Below are 18,661 nucleotides of genomic sequence, written 5' to 3'. Positions count from 1 at the left end.
ATGTCACCACTAAACTACCCTTAATACTGTACCGTAAGAATGTTACAGCGTTCATTTCCATGTGTGTGTAACAGTTTGTGTTGTCTGTGATCTTGTGTGTAAAATGCTCAGGCTGTGTATTAGTAACAGTCTTACAGTAAGGGATGAATAACACCTTTCTGTTATTTATCCCTTACCGTAAGATTGTTACATTGTTCATTTCCACGTGTGTATTACAGTTTGTGTTGTCTGTGATTTTGTGTGTAAAATGCTCAGGCTATGTGTTAGTAATGATTATACACATGTAAGGTTGTAATTGGAATGTATGAGTGCTTGTTGATGTCTTGGCATTAACACTATTTTTTCTGCTGGTTGATGAAAATGTGTCGTAAGTTGTCAGAAGCATGTATCGAATAACACTGCAATTTTTAATTTTTTCTGCCTAATTCACTGGAAACTAGGTTGCATGAAGTTGTCTTTGAGGTAGTATTAGTGTACTGGCATTGTAGCAATGTCCTCGGGACCGGCAATTTTTTTCTTTCGTTATAACAAAATTGTGTTATAACCAATCAGTATAGAGTATAAAGATTATAGATGATAATGTTAGGACCTGAAGTTTGATTTCCTCATCACAAGACTTGTTTATACAACGGGAGTGCACTGTACAATTGTACCTCCTAAAGGTTTGTACCAAATGACTTTAATTATGTGTGACTTGTCAGATGAGAACCCAAAGTGGCATGAAATATTGTGTGAAGTCTAGACAGTCCTGATTTTGCTGGCTAATGATTTAAGTAAAACACAGGGATTGGGTATCATTTTTGTCAGAATGCGGAGCACAGGGGATTTTGTCATATGTTAATACAGTGTATACTGAAGACTATATTACTTTTTCACACTTTCAATGGTTAAAGAAATGATCGCAGAGGAGTTGAAATAAAGATTGTCATCAAGTCATACAGAAATAAGTGACACGACAATAATTTTTCACATTGAGATCACTTTATTTTGTGTAGTGCAGTATATGTTTTTTACATGAAAGATGGCATACTTACATCCATATTTTCATACGAAGTAAGAAATATATACAACAGACATGATCCACAACATTCTTATATATAATGAAGATCTGAAATGCAGCTAACATGCAAATAAATGGAACAGGCTCCATGTTACTATCTAGAGAGCTATCATCATGTAGATGTATATGATAGATATTGCAGAGCCTCGCCTAACTGGACGGATAATAGCAGAATATGCATCTTTTCTAAGCTTGAATACTAGTAACAAATTCACATGAATCAGCTCCTCACAATGGCTAAACTTCATATTTGCATTGCATATATTGGCTTTATGCCCCCCATTCATTTTGCAGAGAATCAAAACCCATAAATGACAAAGCTGTAATTAAAAAAGTGTATCCGACTATCAATTGCCTCAAATGTGAAACCTGATTGATTGATATTTTTCTTTACAAAACATACACACTGCATATACAGCATAACTGCTATGTGACATGCCAGTTTCTTAGTAGCATATCGTATACATCTGGACATCAAAAACAAAATAATATCAAAAAATGTATCACATCACTGAGCTGGTATGCAAGAATTAATTAGGAAAGTATCAATTCTTTGTCTTCTTCAATGGGCTTCATGCAGATGATCAGCAACATTGGAAACATAACAGAAGTGTCTAGAAATCTTCTAGAAATTCTTGTTCTGTAGTTCCTTGAGACCTGGCCTGGATCCTGTCATTGGGACGACCTGCCAGCTAAGCTTGTATGCTCTCTTCTCTTTCACTCGCAGTGGGCACACTGCTTTCTTTGTCGAGATTCCCAAACCTTTCCAAGTTGAAGAAGCAACACTTGTAGCGGCAAGAGCAAAGGATGGAGAAATATCTTTGTCTGCTCGCACATAAACTGGTATCATACATGCATCAGTCTTTCAAATTTAAACCCAAGGAAGAGAAGGTACCTAACATTGCAGTTCTTAATATATTTTCTCTTTTAAGCTAGGAGATTCCTCTGCGCGGTGTAGAGCTCGCGGTCCGTCTTGAATGTGGATAGGTTGTTCATGGTCTGCGTGACTGGGCCGTGGGTGAGCTTGCCGCGCACCTGCATGCACTTGTTGTCGAGGTCCAGGGAATTGTTCTTGAGTTCCAGGTCCTTGTTGATGCGGTAGAGCTGCTTCTCGCAGGCATCACGAGCGTTGCTGCAAGAGTGGAAAAGGACAGTTTTAGCACACATCATCATCAACTCCCTGGTTTCTATGTCAATTAATCATCAACTCTCTGGTTTTTATGTCAGTTAATCATACCAGTGCACACACAAACAATGTATGTACAGGTTGCGTAGGTACGTGTACGAGTACCTAAATATCTATGAAGTTATGTTCCTTCACTCTGTTAAGAATATAATTTCTTTTGATACACATAAAAATATCACTGCTTGCCCTCCCACCAAATAAGGCATGATTTTTTTCATCAGTACAAAGACAGGCAGAACAGAAAATAAAAAAAGGACCCAGTCAAGCAAGGGCAAAATACTCTGGAAGTTGTTAAGACAAAAGATGTCAATTTCTTCAGTTAGTTTTCAAAAGGCCACTGAACTATTTAATAGATTAACAAGTATTCATGCTGATGTCTGGGTGAGAGATGCTAATGCTTTATTCATTACTTGTTGCATATAAACATACCCAGAAAATTTGAAATGATACAGCCAAGTCGCTCCTATTCATTTATGAATTGCCTCTAGTTTCATGTGCACAGAAGCAATGCATGTTCTCTCGATTCTACTGTGTGTTCTGTAGGAACAGAGTGAGGGTTGGTGAAGATCTTGTTTGAAAAAAAGGAAGAAAAAACTCACTGTGAGTCCTGGAGCTTCTTCTCAAGCGCCTTGATGCTGTCCTGGATCTCGTGCACCTCGTTGACCAGACCGTACTGGGCGTTGTCCCGACACAGCTCCACGTTGGGGCGGTAGGTGCGATTCTCCAGCCGCGTCATGGCCAGCTTCAGTGGGTTCTCCTTGTCCTTGATTGCCTGCTCCAGCTCACGGATGTTGCGCTCCTGCTTGGCAATCTCCTCTTCGGTCTGTGGAAGGGTAGCACATATTTGTCCATTAAAAACATGCCTCTGCATATACAGGGGAGCCTTGCTATGACAAGGCCCTAAAAACCAGGACATTACCTTGTTATATATCAGGTATCTCACTATATCAGGGTACAGAACGAAGAAATATGAAGAGTTGGGATGTGCAAAATCACCATGTTATAAAGGGGTTTTGTGAAATCTGACCTCTTTGTATGTTAACATGCAAAAACAGATGACTAATCTTGGTGGTATCTATGAGTGACTTGACACATGCAGTTAATTCTTTTAGTTTTCAATCTCCTTTCATTTGTTTTCACAACTTATACATTTAAATCTCAGCAGTGATCACTTGCATAACCTTTACACTAATACACATACAAGGCAATGCTTGTGTTCCAGTAGATTAAAAAGTTTGGGATTTTACTGCTTTCAAAAAACTGTTGTAACAAAATGTCCTATGAAACATTCAAAGAAGTTTGAGCTCATTGTAACAACACTGTCAAAAGACATGCAGTGTAATCCAATTGACAAAGAGACTGGTTCGCTACAAGTCTGCATGCCTTCTGCGATGCAGAGCTACAGACAGTGTTGTGAAGGAGACAGATGTGACAGAGACACTTACATTCTGCTTCTGCCACTCGTCCTCGTCCTTGGCTCGCTTCATCTCGTGGATCCTCTTGCGCAGGGCGAACTCGGTGGCCTGCCGCTGGGCCTCCAGGTCATTGTCGGTCTGGGCCACGGTGCTGTGGATGGCCTCACGCAGGCGCTGGGAGGCACGCATCTCGGCATCGGCCCGGTCCTTGTTGTAGCGGGAGAAGTCTTCCCATGTCTGTGGGGTGGTGCTCCTGTACGCGTCAGCAATTGAAACCAATGAACAATTACTATGTTTCCAGGTCGGGATATGAAACTTGAAATGGGTTCTGTTTAATGTGATGTTACATGGTATGAATTCAGTTATTCCAATACGTACTTCTTGCTTTCAAAACATACATTTATAGAAATTATGAATAATTTGCAATAAAGTGACAGTTTATGTTTTTGAAACAAATGTGATTAGCTCCTTCACTAGTATCATCTTCCCATAGATTTCATTTCTTAACATCTCACTTGATTTCTTTATATTCAGACACTCAAACTCTTCAGCTTCTATCTATGGCTTATTTTCAGCGCATTGAACACCATGGCAACCCACCAAAAACATTAATGCTTAATTTCACTGGATGTAGAAATTGTCACATACATTCAATGAACACTGAATCTGCACTGAAGTAAAAATTCCGTGTCACCAGCGGAAAGTAACAGATACAGGCACTCGGCTTTTAGTAATGCTGCCACTAATGAGTGCTGTTTCCTCTAAGATCCTTACCCCTTGGGTGTCCTGGTGGAATTTGGCTGGTAGCAGATGTCTGGCGAGTTGATGCTCAGGTCGTGGCAGTAGGTGTCGATCTTCTTGGCCTCCGTCTTATCCCTCAGGTCAGCGGCCAGCTGCTGACGGGCCTCCTGGAGGAGACAGAGCTGCTCGAAGGCGGAGCTGACCTTAGACTGGAGTGCATCCTTGATCCCCTCGATGACATCAATTTCCTAATGGAGTACAAAAATTAAGAAGAAACATACATTTCATTTGACTTTCAAAATTTCACCAATTTTTTACTATAAAAAGTTATGGTGCTCTCTGCCTACTGAACTCCCTCTTATCATTTCTCTGTGAAATCGATGACAATGTGTAGCATTTCAAAACTTCACACAAGACTCACATTTTTTTGCAAGATTTTCAATTGCTATTATACATTTGTACTTTCTTGGAGGAGTCTGCGCCTTGCCCTTACATTTTTTTTTTTTAAACAAATAGTATATGGTGCCATACAAATGCTGTGAATCATCATCATCATCATCAAGCAATATATTACTTTCGTCTTATATCTTGAGACACATGGGAAAAAAAAACCACACTTGTTTTGTTTTGTTTTTTTAAACAAATGAAGGATATTAGATCCTTGCTGTGTTAGAATCTTGAAGATCTTTTCTCTGACAATTGCAGTTCAGCCTAGAGTTGTCCTACTACAAGCCTGAAGGATTATCAGAAGAAGAAGAAGAAATATGTATTGCTAACCTTGATTACTTCAGAATTTGCTAGGTCATCTACAACATCGATATCCCGCCTTCCGTCACGCAGTGTCTTGCACTCTGAAGCAACATCAAGGGGAAGGGCCTTTGCCTCTAGCGCCCTCTCGGCCAACTCCTTGTCATCCTCCAATTTCCTGATCTCCTCGTCGACATCAGCAAGAGTCTTCTCCAGGGTTTCTCGCCATGTTTCGATGTCGTCGATCCTGTTTGAGAGGCGGGTTGTGTTGTCGTGGATTCCCCATGATGTGCGGTTGTAGGTCTCGTTGCGTAGATGGCTAGACTCTTGGCGTGTGGAGTGTGAATTATCACGGAGACGCTCCGCATTTGTGGAAAGCAGGTGACTGTTTGTGTGCCAGTCTGAAGGGGCAAAGTGGTTTACTGGCTTGCTGGCGATATCTGTTTTGATGGACATCTTTTTTTTTGTTATCTGGAAAAAAAAAAGAATTCAGAAAGTTGAGATAGATCAGATGGTTCTAACGTTACCTAGAGAATAACGTTGACAGTACTACAATACTATTACTGTACTGTAGCTACTATAAGTAGAAAAATTTCTATAGGTTCTAGACTGCACAGAACCCTTACCCAACTGCAAAAGCCAAAACAATCACCGTGAATTTCACCAGAAATATTTCATGTAACGTTAGAAAAGGGTCTAGAATCTACAGAAAATTGAGCAGTTAGATTCTACGTACATGTAGATTTTTTTAATTAGATTATCTAACGGGTTAGAGTTAGAACTCTAACTTTGTTAAGTAACCTATTATTTGTACATGCACGTTCCAAAGATAAACTAAGTAGGGAGAGCCTAACCAGACATTTCACTCAATCATTCCTCGACTGTGTAACCCCTGGTTAATCAGAAGTAGAGACTAACCGTTGGATTTAGAATTAGAACTTAGAAGTAGAACCATTTCTTAGACTTACAACCTGCAGAATCCATCCCTCCACCCCATTAAAAACAGAAAAGAAAATGTGTAGAACTGTAACTCAACCGTTAGGATCTAACAAGTTACACTGCACTCAGCATCAGGACAGCATCTTCGCTTTTGGGAGAGTACTTATTCAAGGTATTCAAGGTTCAAGCGAGTAGATAGGCCGAGGATCTAGGTCATGATTATGTCCAAACTCACTACTTACCTACGTCCTACCATGACAAGCAAGAAGTGCACATGCACCACCAGGCCATGGTCATTCAATGATTTAAAAATTTGTGCGGAATTAGGTCCTAACGTTAGGCCTACTGAAACATAATTGCAGGGCAGGGGAAAAAATTAACAGTTGGAGTTAGACCTAAACAAAGCAAGTTAGATGTCTAATAAACATGACAAAATTGTCGAGAAGCATAATGACAATTTGTCTCTTTTACCAACCTCTGTATTGCAGTGATGTAAAACTACTAAATCCTGGCTAATTCCTTCAGCACCGATGTCTGTTCGTCTCGTCAGTTTTCCTGTAGTCTATGCAAGCACATCAATGAATGATCTCGATATCGAAAGCGTGCTGCCAAAACATTGGCCAAAGCGACTCCTCCTCATTATTTCCCGTACACAGGTGATCGCTGCCTAGCAACGATAACAAATGGGCAGAGTAGCTAAGATCCGCTATCTGTCATTGGTTGATTGACTCTCCACGGGCATGAGACTACCAATAGACGTTCACGTACCTTTTCATAGTTGTCATAGCAACTGCTAGACTTTTCAACAGTCGTTTCATATTTACATTTGACGGAAGTCTCAAATATTTACATGTCAAAGGTTACACAGTGAAAATGTCGCACGGGCACAGTCACGGAGACCATGGATGCGGTGGACATGATCACGAAAGCCCAGAGAGAGGGGCATTATTTTCTCTCTACACAAAAATTGACACAGAAAGAGTGGAATGTCTCAACGAAGCCACAGAAGGCTCGGGCAAGCTAGTCTTCAAACCTTGGGAAGAGAGGCTAGATCACACAAAGGTAACTCACAAAAGTCGCGATGTTGCGATTTCATGTAGTCCCATCTACTCTTTTCCATGTGATTCCTCAAGTTCCCTTACGAATGCACGTGATGAGTGAGGAGATCGTGTGGCGTGTTGTTGGTCAGTAACAGTGTCAGTATTGATAACTACAAATGTAAATTACAATGCCATGCCAGTGGGGTCTACTGAAGAAGAAGAAGACATTTAAACCCCTTGCTGTGCTAATGCTAACTAGTCTAGCTAACGTGTATAGTGCAGTGCCAGTGGACTTTAGCTTTTTACTTGACAAGTGTTTGTGAACGATGAATTTGTTTGTCTTGTTTCTTTTTATTTGTAATTTGTAACGTTAAATTTAGATCTGTACGTGTAATGCAACGTTAGGTTCTCTTTGTCTGTGAGATTGACTTTGTCAGGCTTAATTCAAGGACAAGGTTGGAAGGCAGTGACCGCGACTGTGTGGGGTTATATGGCCAAGTTAAAAAAAAAAAAAAGAAAGAAACAACCATATTTACACTGAACAACTTGTGTGTGACCATGGTGACCGGGGCTGTCTGTAAATTTACTAGAACACTACGGGAATTCAGCCCCACTGTGTGGCGTCACTTCAACTTGCCTACAATGTATATAAGCACAATGCTAGCGATGGGGCTTTCTTCCACAGTATCTAGACTCTAGCCTACTCTACTCGTGAATGCAGCCCCACCAAACGGCACTTAAACTTTACTATGTTATTGATACAGCGGCATTGCCGATTTCCACAGCATGCCATAGGGCATAACATCTTTTGTCTTTCTTTCTTTCCTATATTTTCTTTTTTTTTTTTTTTTTATTCTTATACCCTGTTATCGTGTTATTCACAGCACAAAAAGACTTCCTAATGTCGATCAACTAATCTATTACCACAACCCTAGCCAGCTACATTAACCTAAACCTAGCCTAACCTTGCTTGCTAACGCATGGATGCACGCACACTGTGATGGGGCCTACATTTGTAATTCACGATTTTGCAAAACTTGTTTGCACAAATTAGTGTACTAGTGGTGTACATGTGGAAAATTGGTGTTCAGTGCAGTGGGATGAGAGATTAGAAGAAAATTTCCTGACCGTCATGCCAATCATGGCAATGTCTCTTAATAAGTGTTATAATTTGATTAAAATGGCTATAGAACGACAGTTTTTTGTGTTTTTTGTCAAGTTTTCCCCCAGATATGCTATCAATCTCATATTTATACAATGTACATTACCTGTTCCTTAAATTGTTTCATTATCCTTACTTGCAGTTTGTGGAAAGCGATGATGATGAGGAGCTTCTATTCAATATTCCGTAAGTTGACAGAAAACTGTCTTTTATTTCCTGTAGTGTAGTGTTACTCGTTTGCATATCTTTGTTGGTGTAACTGTACACAAGTATTTTTGAAATAGAGGATATTTTCAAATAAGAACAGAACAAATGTCAATCAGTAACAAATTTTAGCATGGAGAATAATGTCTTCAACCGAAACTGTTATGCTTTCCTCTCTATTCATTGAACAGAAGTAGAAAGGAAAATGAAGCGGATGTTTATGTAATGATTATCTGAATAGATAATAAGTCAAAAGGTTAAAAAACAAAGGTCACCACACAGTCAAAATCGCTTTCTCAATTCAATGGTGAATAATATTATTGATTCACTTTTAAATATACATGTGTAGTAAAATTTGGTGTGAAGAGAAATTTGATCATTTAATTGTGGAAATTTTGGTAAGATTATAAGATGAGCTTGGTCAATTAATGGCACTTTGTAAGAAGTGCTGTAACTTGAAAATATTTCATAAGAGTAAGTTGAACTAGATATGAAGGCATATTACTAACATTTTTTTTTCTAACTTTAATAAAAATGACTTACAAATTCATGTCAAAGGTCAGTTTTGATTTTGTTTTGTTTTGTTTTGTTTTTTAGCTGTAGCTTTAGCTGTAGATATGTAAAACCATTCCATACAATGTGGTTCAAATGATAAACCATTTTGAAGCATATTGCATAATCAAGAGAAACTTAAAGGCACAATGTTGGGTCCCATCAGAGAAAAGATAAAGACCACCTTCCAAGAATGTTATAGAGAGAATGTTCATTGTATTTGATTTGATCAGCCTGGGCGTGAGTTTAAAGGGATGGTACAGTATTGGTGGAGATGAGAATTAGGCTTTTAACTTTTTGCTAGATACCAAGAAAACATTTAAGATAGTACAGAGCATACCATTTTAAGAGGAATTCAAAGTTTATTTGATGAAAATCGGGTTTAGAATGACTGAAACACCCAAAAACAAAGAAAAACAAAGCAATCCTTATAAAATGTGGGTCCCACACTTTTTTAAAAACTTTTTATTGGATGTAAACCAACAGGTAAACAACATATTTACAATATTTACAAAAGGTACACATAAAGCAGGGAGGTGTTACAGAGATGGAGTGGCAACTCTTCGTAATTCATGCAAACACATGTTTGGGTTCAAGGCTTTACAATGGGATGTCTAGCATTCCATTACGCTTTGAAGTCATGCTCGGCACCGCTCTAGTTGCAAGACGAAGTTCGGAGACGAAGAACGCATTTCACCTTTCGTTGAATTACAAGCTTTATTTCACCGCAAAATTTTAAATGAAATACTCGAATTGATTTAGAATAGTTCAGGAAAGAATTCAATATTATTAACATGTATTTCTAGTTTCTTCGTAATTCGCAAATTGAAAGGAAATGAAAATTAGGCCCTCTTAAAAACCTAATTTTTTCTATAATGCGCACATTTCCGCATGTTAATTTTCTATCTGTTAATAAGAGGATATTTTGATCTTTCAAATAAAGTACTCCGTTAAAGCGTGTTCCAGCGTGTTTTTAAACTATTTGCTGTTAAAATTGTGAGTTTTACACTGCATTTTGATTCGCTGCTCCAATTCAAGGTACACAAATTCATTGTTGCCATCACAATGAAAGAGAGAGCGAATTGCAGTAGGAGCAAATATTTCTAGATGTGAGAGCGCTAGTCCCGATTATTGATGCTCTCTTTTGTCAAAGCACATGGGTAACACCTGTAGTTGAACGCATAACTTCTCGGCAGTGCCGCGCATGACTTCAAAGGAGAGCAGTAGTTGCCTCTCCTTCTCTCGCACCTCCCTGCATAAAGTCAATATCAGCAAGGTCAACACATCACATGCTACGTTTAAGTATACAGATACCAAAGTTTCAGCTGTCAATATCTTGTGGGAATTGGGTGTTATTTATAAAATTATCAAATATTACAATATATCATCTCATAAAATGGGCATACAATAAAAAAAACAACAACAACATTATGGAGGGTTAAGTTGGATTGTCCATTTATTCAAATGATTCGGTAATTTGTCTTTCTTTTCTGCAATTCTCTTTTTAATGTTTTGTTTCATTTTTGCAAAAACCAGAAATGCCTCAAAAGTTGGATGGTGATCTTGAAATTTGCACACATTATATGAAATACTTCAAACATAAAAACAGAAAATTGATACATGTTTTATGTTTTGTTTCCTCATCAATACCATCTAATGTTTGGTATTGATGTGGGTCCCACACTTTATTAGAATCGCTCTGTTTTGGATATCTCAGCCATTTCAAAACCATTTTTTCATCAAATAAACATTGAATTCCCCATGGAATTACATGCTCTTTCATATTTCATAATGAGGTTTCTCATTTTCTCACTGAAAAATGTTAGAAACCTGAAATTAGGTCTCAACCAAAACTATACAATCCCTTTAAATAAGTATAAAGATTTTATACTTAATATTAGATGTTTTTGTTTTTGTTTTTGTTTTTGTTTTTTCTTACAAATAACAATGACTGCAAAGCTCACACATTTTGTAATTTGATGGATTCAGGTTTACTGGAAATGTGAAACTAAAGGGGATCATCGTAATTGGAGGAGAAGATGATACTCATCCAGCTGAAATGAAATTGTAAGTTGAATTTTCCCGGCATTTTATAACAGCTATACATGTAATACTCTTTTAGAGTTTTTTCTTTGATTGTCTGTTTGTAAGACACAGTATGAATGTCAGTGCCCCCTGTAACTCTCAAAAATGTATAACTCCCCATAATGCCATGTGTAGTCACATAACGTGTGTGTAATATATGTGTACAAAAATAATATGCAATGTTTGATAGGGAGCTGCACTGATACTAGTCACATGTACTAGCATTTTGTGTTACAATTTCTATCTCCCTGGCAAAAAAAAAGAAGAAAAAACGAAAAAGAGAAAATAAATAAGATGAAGACATGACTTTCTGTAATTTGTATTTTGCACGCATTATCCTAGTCGGACCGATAGTCTAAACCACTTGATAATTTTATGAAATATTTCTTTTGTGTAGTGTGAAGCAAAGAATGAAATTTCCTTCATTCTGCCAAGATACTACATCATCCAAGCAGAGATGAAACCGTAGAGGGTAATTCCCATGCCTTGTTTTTACTTTACAGATACAAGAACCAACCTCACATGACCTTTGATGATGTGAGAGCAGAGCCAGACCAGCTGTTTGAAATGCACAGAGATGACCGGGGAGAGCTGGAATACGCCACCAAGTGAGTTTTTGTTTGTTTGTTTGTTTGTTTGTTTTTCAGTGAGCAAGATTTGACGCAGATAAATGGTGAACCAGGGAGATGGGACTCTCATTCATGCATTCATACATGTTCTGTATTAAAGTGACACACCATGGTTCAAGTATTTAGCAGAAAGCCACTAGAATACACTTTTATTTAAGTATCCAAAATCTCCGCATTCATGGTGACGAAAGGAGAGACATTGTATGGCATATATGAAGCACGGGAACTTGTTGTTTTCATGTCTTAACTTTATACAGTAACCTACATGTATTTAGAGGACTTTGATATTGTTGCACATGTCTGTGCTAATATTTCAGTATATTCTTTCTAATGAAATAGTCACTATCTTTAAACAAATTTGTTGCCCATTTGTTTCATTTTTTTATTAAAGGCAATCATACAATCAGTGTATCTTGGCTCTTTTAATCATTTATCAAAACCAGTTTGTCCCTTGAAAGAATATCTGGTCGGAAACTGACTGTTTTGTTTTGTTTTTGTTTTTGTTTTTTCAATGCTGTGAAGTTGTACTAAAATATGAGCAGCTGTGAATATTTTGCCACTTCAGAATTCTACTTGCTTTTTTACAAAATTTTGTGCTATAAATGCAGTCTGTGGTACTGTCTATCAGATCGATAAGAAGTGATCTTACATGTGTTCCTCAAGGAGACTTTGGCTTCTAGAAATTTACAGTTGTAGTGTTGATCCTTAGTTAATATGAAAAGCTGAAGTGTTCACAAAGTGTATTGCCATGTGGGCAGGAGAAAAATGGAAGCTGTAAACTTGATTACAAGTAGCATTGCTGAAATGAAGGCAACATGCTTGCTTTCTTGCTTTGCAATATATTTCAGTAATGCTGTATTAGCTGATGACACAGAATACAAATCTCATTTTGAGACCTGGATATATGAGTGATTTTGATTTTAGGATTGGTCTGCCAAAAAAAAAAATTATTGAATATGAGCCATCTCAGATTTTGCATTAAATTTGGTTGGAAAAGCTGTTGTGCCTGTTTGTAAGGTTCTGTGTTTGGACTTTGCAGGGCAGCGCGGTTCTTCAACGTCAATCATCTCTCCATACACTTCTCGAGGAACTTTGGTGCTGACACGTCCAAAATCTACTACATCGGTCTGAGAGGTGAATTTTCGGAGGTGAGTACTGTCCTGCTGAATGGAAGGGTTTTTTTTTTTTTGTTCTTTTTTTTTTTGTTCTTGCCAGAAATCAACATGCATGTCTTGCACATGACAATTGCAGCCATCTTCACATGGATTGCTCTATCATGACTGTGACACAATTGGTTATGTATGTGACCATGCACCACAAAACAAACAAAAAGTCGCCCCCTTTGATTTTCAGTGAGGACTCAAAAAAGTTGAAACGGGTCAACCAAGTCAATATTAAGTTTTTCATATTTTCCAAAAGAGCTACCCTTCTTCTACATTATTCTTAAGTTTGGGATCATAAAATGAATGGGAAAGTGCATTTTCAGCAGTTTTTCTACAAACCTTTTTTTTTGTAGAGTAGTGAGATCAGGTATGTCTCGGAGGCCCCTTTTTATTTCTTGATAATCCTTTGCACTTGCTTCACTTTAAAGTCTGATAACTTTTGAAGGGATTAGGCTACTGCTTTGAAAGTTGGTATTAATCATGGACAGAATGTGTTAATAGAGCATGCTTAATTTCAACTTAATCTAATAATCTCTTCATTGTTGTTGCTCCAGTGGTTTACATCCTGTTTTTTGTCCCATTCATCGCACAGCTAGCACAGTTTGGTAAAGAGTAAGTGCTTGAATAGACAGATAGACCCTGTACTTCAGAGCCTTTTTTCTCGGTTCACACTTTTCCTGAGTGCGTCCTTTCTTTTCAATATTTAGATAGGGTAGGAGAGTCCATTTCCATTGAGCTATACATCATTTTAAAGCTGAGAGTCTGCTCTTTTAGAATCTGCCCTTAACTAAAAATCCATGTCGGGCGACTTTTTGTTTGTTTTGTGGTGCAGGGTCACATATGTGAGACTGAAATATAGATATCAAACAGTTACTATAACACTGTGTTTGTTTGTTTGTTTGTTTGTTTTTTCAGGATGATTGGAAGATAACATTTTCCACAACATTTTTTGAAGAGATACTGTAATAGAAGATTTGTATACGATCAGTATTAAGATATGAATGTGTACTATAGGTAATAAGACATTAAAAACATAGTAGATAAAGATACAATGCAATTTTGTTTGTTTGTTTTATTTTTCGGTTTAAATATTTTTGCTTTATTGTTCTTTTTTTTTAATCCTTTCTTTAAATTTAGCATTGATAATTTTTCCTTAATGTCCAGCTAGTTCAGTTGGCTTTGTAATCACTGTTTGACAGAGTTTTTCCATGTGAACCAACCTTCTCTTCAAATCTTGCAGGCCCAGAGGCAGGGAGTCCTGCTGGTGTCCTACGAGGCCATGCCCAACCCCAAGGACCACAAGACAGATCTAACGGAAAATGTCCAGCAGCAGATCAGGTAGCCCCCAGGATGTTTCGTCCTCAGTGGAACTCAATCCCTACACAAAATCTAAAGGCTGGGTCTATTATCTGCTTGTGAAGCAAACTTGTGTTAATTAAACAATCTAAAAACTGATGTTAGCAGAAGTACATGTAGCTTTTGTTTGAAAGGCATTGTGTGTCTATTCAAGAAGAAAAAGGCTAATCACAGGGCAATATGATAATTCATTACCCCCCAAAAAAAAATTTATGTTGGAATTTAGTTGACACTTACCTGAAAAATGGAAATCTTGCATCATCAAACTGTGGAAAGATGCCGTACATACCAGCTTAGACTACTGGTTTCTGACTTAATACTGATTTTAGGTAATCCATTGGATTTTTTTTTTCTTTTTGGCATCACATGATTATGATCATTGCTTTTAAGTTACAATTGTATGTAAGCGAGGGTGTCTATATCATTTGGTTTTGTCAAACAAGAAAGGTACCCAGCAGTAGAAAATCATGGCCCAAAGTTCCAGTAGCATTACTATTTAACATGCTGACAAGGACACTGTATATGCTTGTGTGCAATTGTATACATACATGTAGCCAAACGTGCATGCATGTTCACACTGTAGGTGATGTTCATAAAAGACAAGCAACATTTTACAAATACAGAGACATGTACACTGTATAGAATTTGACCCTTCAATCTGCAGTTGTTGTTCTTATATAAAACCCTTCACTATATGAGCTGATTTTTCTCAACATTTACTTGCAACTCTGATGTAAGACTGCAAGGCAGCCTGTGTATTAAAGATATAATAATGAATATAGTATAGGGAACAACAGTAAAATATTAATTATAGTGTTAATAATACATTGAATTGGACGGTCTTTGAAACAGTACTTTGTTTTTTACTTTAGTTTTTTAAGATTTGAAAATCAAAGAATGAGAGACGGATAAAGAGCGATCTTGGCTTCATGATCAATTCATAGTGGTTTCACATGCAGTGTATGTGTTTTTCTGTATAAATGATTTGTATCAAATCTCTACTGCATCAATGCTTGCTTGAACGGACAGTAACAGTAGACAAATCTAACAAACACAGGGACTGTTCTATATAGCATGTATCTGTACCTTGTTTTCTATGGTATTTTGTTCCCCAAATGTTGACATTGGACTGAACAGAAATGCAATATGACCATGTTTCATGGTTATATTATGTTATTGCCAAATATCATTTTTTTTTCCCCCCAGCTTTCTAAAGTACAGTCAAACCCATCTGTAGTGGGCACCAAAGGGGAAAAGTGGCTGTTATTGACGGGTGGCTGCTATAGACGGGGTCTTTAAAATGGTTTTTCTTTCAGGGATTTTTTATTTTTTTTTTTTTTTAAATTAAAAAGTGGCCTCATACAGAAGGTGTCCATTACAGATGTGTGGCTGCTAAGGCAGGTTTGACTGTACATGTAATGGAATGCCTTGTAAAAAGAGGTACATGCAAAGACACAGCTCATGTGTTTCAATGTGTACTCCACACATTCAAACTGAGTAGAGTATATTATTATTGATAGAATAAATCTAATCCTTGTACTAGTGTACTGTATGAGCTGAATTTATTTGTGAAAAATCATTTCCTCAAAGTACCCCTTGTCAGACTTTTTTTCTCTTTCTTGTGTTAATTTCGTGGTTGTGAAGGTCTAGTAACGGTTACTTCTCCTTTCACAAAATATATAAGAATGAGTGAACAAGCAACAATGGGAGTGCTGAATATTTTGACTCTAATTCCGCTGACATAAACAAGTGCAGTGTTCTGCATTCAAAGTACAATGTACTGTGTACAAGCACGTTTTCATGTCCCACATACAGCTATGTACAAGCGTAATAGCCCACGTAGTGTGCTGGATGTATGGTTGTTTCTACGGTGTGTAGTTGCACACAATCCATGTTTTATATATTCGCATGCTGTTATTTTCATGCTTCAAAGGCAATTTGAGTAAAATATAACCACTGGAAAATTTCAACTCGTATAGTATGTGGTTTTTGCATGCATTCAATTTCAGTTTTAGTTGTGGTGCACCAATTACAAGGCATTAAACTGACATTCTCTGAGAGCCCTTGTATTATGCAATTCCTTGAGCTTATTGAATTGTTTCCATCCCTTTTTAAATGTTGGATTTCTCATTTTCTTTTTCTTTCTTTTTTTTGGGGGGGGGGGCATGGTAAGATATGTGTATGATGATTACTTTTGTGGGAACACTTGTGTCTTTGAATGTGTCTGTGTGTGTGTGAGTGTTTGTTGTTTTTAAATGTACTTTTTAGTACAGTTGTTGAGTTCTCTGTGATCTGAGCATACTGCTTGATTGTAATTGACAATTCAAACAAATTGACTGTCCTCAGTGAGAATTTCCGTCACCATTGTCTCAACCATCTTATGTCTTATCCGTCATTATCACACATGATTCTCCTTCTATTTCACGATACAAAGTTTTTAATGCACTCTCGCCATCTCAGCTAACATACTGTAAATCTAACATGCAAAGTGACATCCCAACACACACACATACACACACACGCACACACTCATATTTGATATGCACATGAGCACACACACACAGAAAAGAAAGTCAATGTGTTGTAGCACTATCTGTATTTTATTACATACTTCTACAAAAGTAGAAATCTAATACTGGTGACATGGCAAGATACTGCAGCACATACAGTAGGTCACATTTCATAATTCAATGAGACAGAGAACATATTTTGCACAGAGTGGAGTTATGGAGAGATGTTCCATTTTTTTTTTCCAGAGCATTGTACATAACATTCACTTAGTCCAGAATACCCAGAACAGAAAATGTATCGAGATGCTTACGGGGAAATTGTAGCCCTTTCAACAAGGGTGCCAGCCTTGTAAACAGCACTGCTGTATTCTGGTGACTGAAGAGGCATAACTTTGATGGAAAAACAATATTTTTACTTTTCCTGCAATAGACATGTGTGCACCAATAATACAATTTGGAAAAAAGAGTATTTTCCATGAAACATGCAGTACTTTTTATTTATTTCATTTTCTTTTTTCTTTCTTTTTTGGCTACAAAGTACTGCCAAAGAAGTAACACCCCTGCTCCAAGGATGGGATATTACCCATACAAATAAGAACATAAACTGTGACTCGTTGTGCAGTGCCATGTTGTACTAAGAGAATTCAAATGCATAAATTTCCTGGTCAAATTGATATGACAGAAAAAAAACCAAACAAACATACCTGATTACACAAAAAATAATCTCAAGTAGAAACAATAGCAGAAGCACCTGATTTGGAAAGCAGCTTAATGTAGTGCCATCACAGTATGACTGAAAAGAAATTGTGGAAAAAATCCCCCCTCCACAACCTTTGTGTGCTGTTCGAAAACATGGCAATGTTTATTTCTCATTTAAAAAAAGGAAGCAGAATAACTTATTGCACGAATACAACATATAAACAGCACCATAAATGTAATTTGCTGGTAACATACTCTAAAGTTTAACATGGTATGCAGTCCAATTCCTTAGTGTGAATGTAAAAAATTTGCATTTTCCATTCTTGTTATTCAATGTCCTTTGAGGTCTACTGTATTCAAACCTTACCTGGCAATAATTTGAAGTAATGCACTTGACAACAATTCAAACATATTTCAGTAAGTTTTGGCACTTCCAATAGATATCTTGAGAGGAGAGACTTACTAGAAGTCTGGCGAAAACTGTACATTGCACACACAGGATCTAAGCAATTATCGATCACAATCACAAAAACTACAAGCTCCCAAGGATAGTACTTATCGAAGAAATTTCAGGAAAGCAGAGTACTGACAAGCTTCTTTTTAAAAATATTTGTAATATGGTGGAGAAGTGAACACTTGATATTAGTCATGCATTTGCAATCAGTATCTCTTGTTCTTTTCCTATGCAAGCATAAATTTGTGTGAGCACTCACATGAATATCTATGTGTGGGACTGTGAAACTGGAACCATGAATTTGCCTGTAACAAGGCCTTCATAGATCTTTTGTATTTAATAGTATATTATTCAAACGGAACAAACAGAGATAAAGTTTTTCTTTAAATACAACATTAAAAGTCAATCATGATTTTGTTTGGAGATCAATCAAAATGAAGACTTCTCCTGAATTACTTTTTTCTTTCTTTTTACCGCGCTTAGCTCTCAAGAGGCTTGAGAAAATATGCACATTGCAGTGTTGCTGGCTAATCCACACAAAAAAGGCAAGCAAACGATCTTATATCCCAAAACACTATAGTTTCTGCATTCAACATGAGTATACAAATACAAGGCCAAGGCAGGTAGTACATCATGGGACAAGTACTGGTGAATCCTTTTAGTGCATGACTACACTCAGTCCACACGTTTCAACACAACACACACAGTTTCTGGCAAAC

General features: G+C 37.3%; 2 protein-coding genes across 2 annotated transcripts; one reads left to right on the top strand and one right to left on the bottom strand.

Moving 5' to 3' along the window:
* Nucleotides 1–968: 968 nt before the first annotated feature.
* LOC140233628 (tektin-B1) lies at nucleotides 969–6,709 on the bottom strand. The gene is made up of 6 exons (XM_072313727.1): nucleotides 6,564–6,709; nucleotides 5,180–5,620; nucleotides 4,436–4,650; nucleotides 3,692–3,914; nucleotides 2,846–3,069; nucleotides 969–2,192 (listed from the first exon to the last, which is right to left on the bottom strand). Exons 2-6 carry the CDS (start codon nucleotides 5,603–5,605, stop codon nucleotides 1,988–1,990), a joined length of 1,293 nt encoding a protein of 430 aa, XP_072169828.1. The 5' UTR covers nucleotides 5,606–5,620; nucleotides 6,564–6,709; the 3' UTR covers nucleotides 969–1,987.
* A 244-nt stretch (nucleotides 6,710–6,953) lies between these two features.
* LOC140233617 (PITH domain-containing protein 1-like) lies at nucleotides 6,954–16,249 on the top strand. The gene is made up of 6 exons (XM_072313717.1): nucleotides 6,954–7,150; nucleotides 8,433–8,476; nucleotides 11,036–11,113; nucleotides 11,635–11,739; nucleotides 12,800–12,908; nucleotides 14,164–16,249. Exons 1-6 carry the CDS (start codon nucleotides 6,962–6,964, stop codon nucleotides 14,263–14,265), a joined length of 627 nt encoding a protein of 208 aa, XP_072169818.1. The 5' UTR covers nucleotides 6,954–6,961; the 3' UTR covers nucleotides 14,266–16,249.
* The last annotated feature ends 2,412 nt before the right edge of the window (nucleotides 16,250–18,661 follow it).

This window comes from Diadema setosum, chromosome 10, assembly GCF_964275005.1.
Source record: "Diadema setosum chromosome 10, eeDiaSeto1, whole genome shotgun sequence".
NCBI lineage: Eukaryota > Metazoa > Echinodermata > Echinoidea > Diadematoida > Diadematidae > Diadema > Diadema setosum.
The sequence above is the reverse complement of the archived record's forward strand: the minus strand, read 5'-3'. Positions and strand labels throughout refer to the sequence as shown.

What these genes read in the sequence shown, in the direction of transcription:
- LOC140233617 (XM_072313717.1), top strand. Translation starts at nt 6,962, where the DNA reads ATGTCGCACGGGCACAGTCACGGAGACCATGGATGCGGTGGACATGAT. An exon ending in AGAGGCTAGATCACACAAAG is followed by an intron (nt 7,151 to 8,432) that starts GTAACTCACAAA and finishes CCTTACTTGCAG; the next exon opens with TTTGTGGAAAGCGATGATGA. An exon ending in GAGCTTCTATTCAATATTCC is followed by an intron (nt 8,477 to 11,035) that starts GTAAGTTGACAG and finishes TGATGGATTCAG; the next exon opens with GTTTACTGGAAATGTGAAAC.
- LOC140233628 (XM_072313727.1), bottom strand. Translation starts at nt 5,605, where the DNA reads ATGTCCATCAAAACAGATATCGCCAGCAAGCCAGTAAACCACTTTGCC. An exon ending in TCCACCAGGACACCCAAGGG is followed by an intron (nt 3,915 to 4,435) that starts GTAAGGATCTTA and finishes TGACGCGTACAG; the next exon opens with GAGCACCACCCCACAGACAT. An exon ending in AAGAAGCTCCAGGACTCACA is followed by an intron (nt 2,193 to 2,845) that starts GTGAGTTTTTTC and finishes CCACTCTTGCAG; the next exon opens with CAACGCTCGTGATGCCTGCG.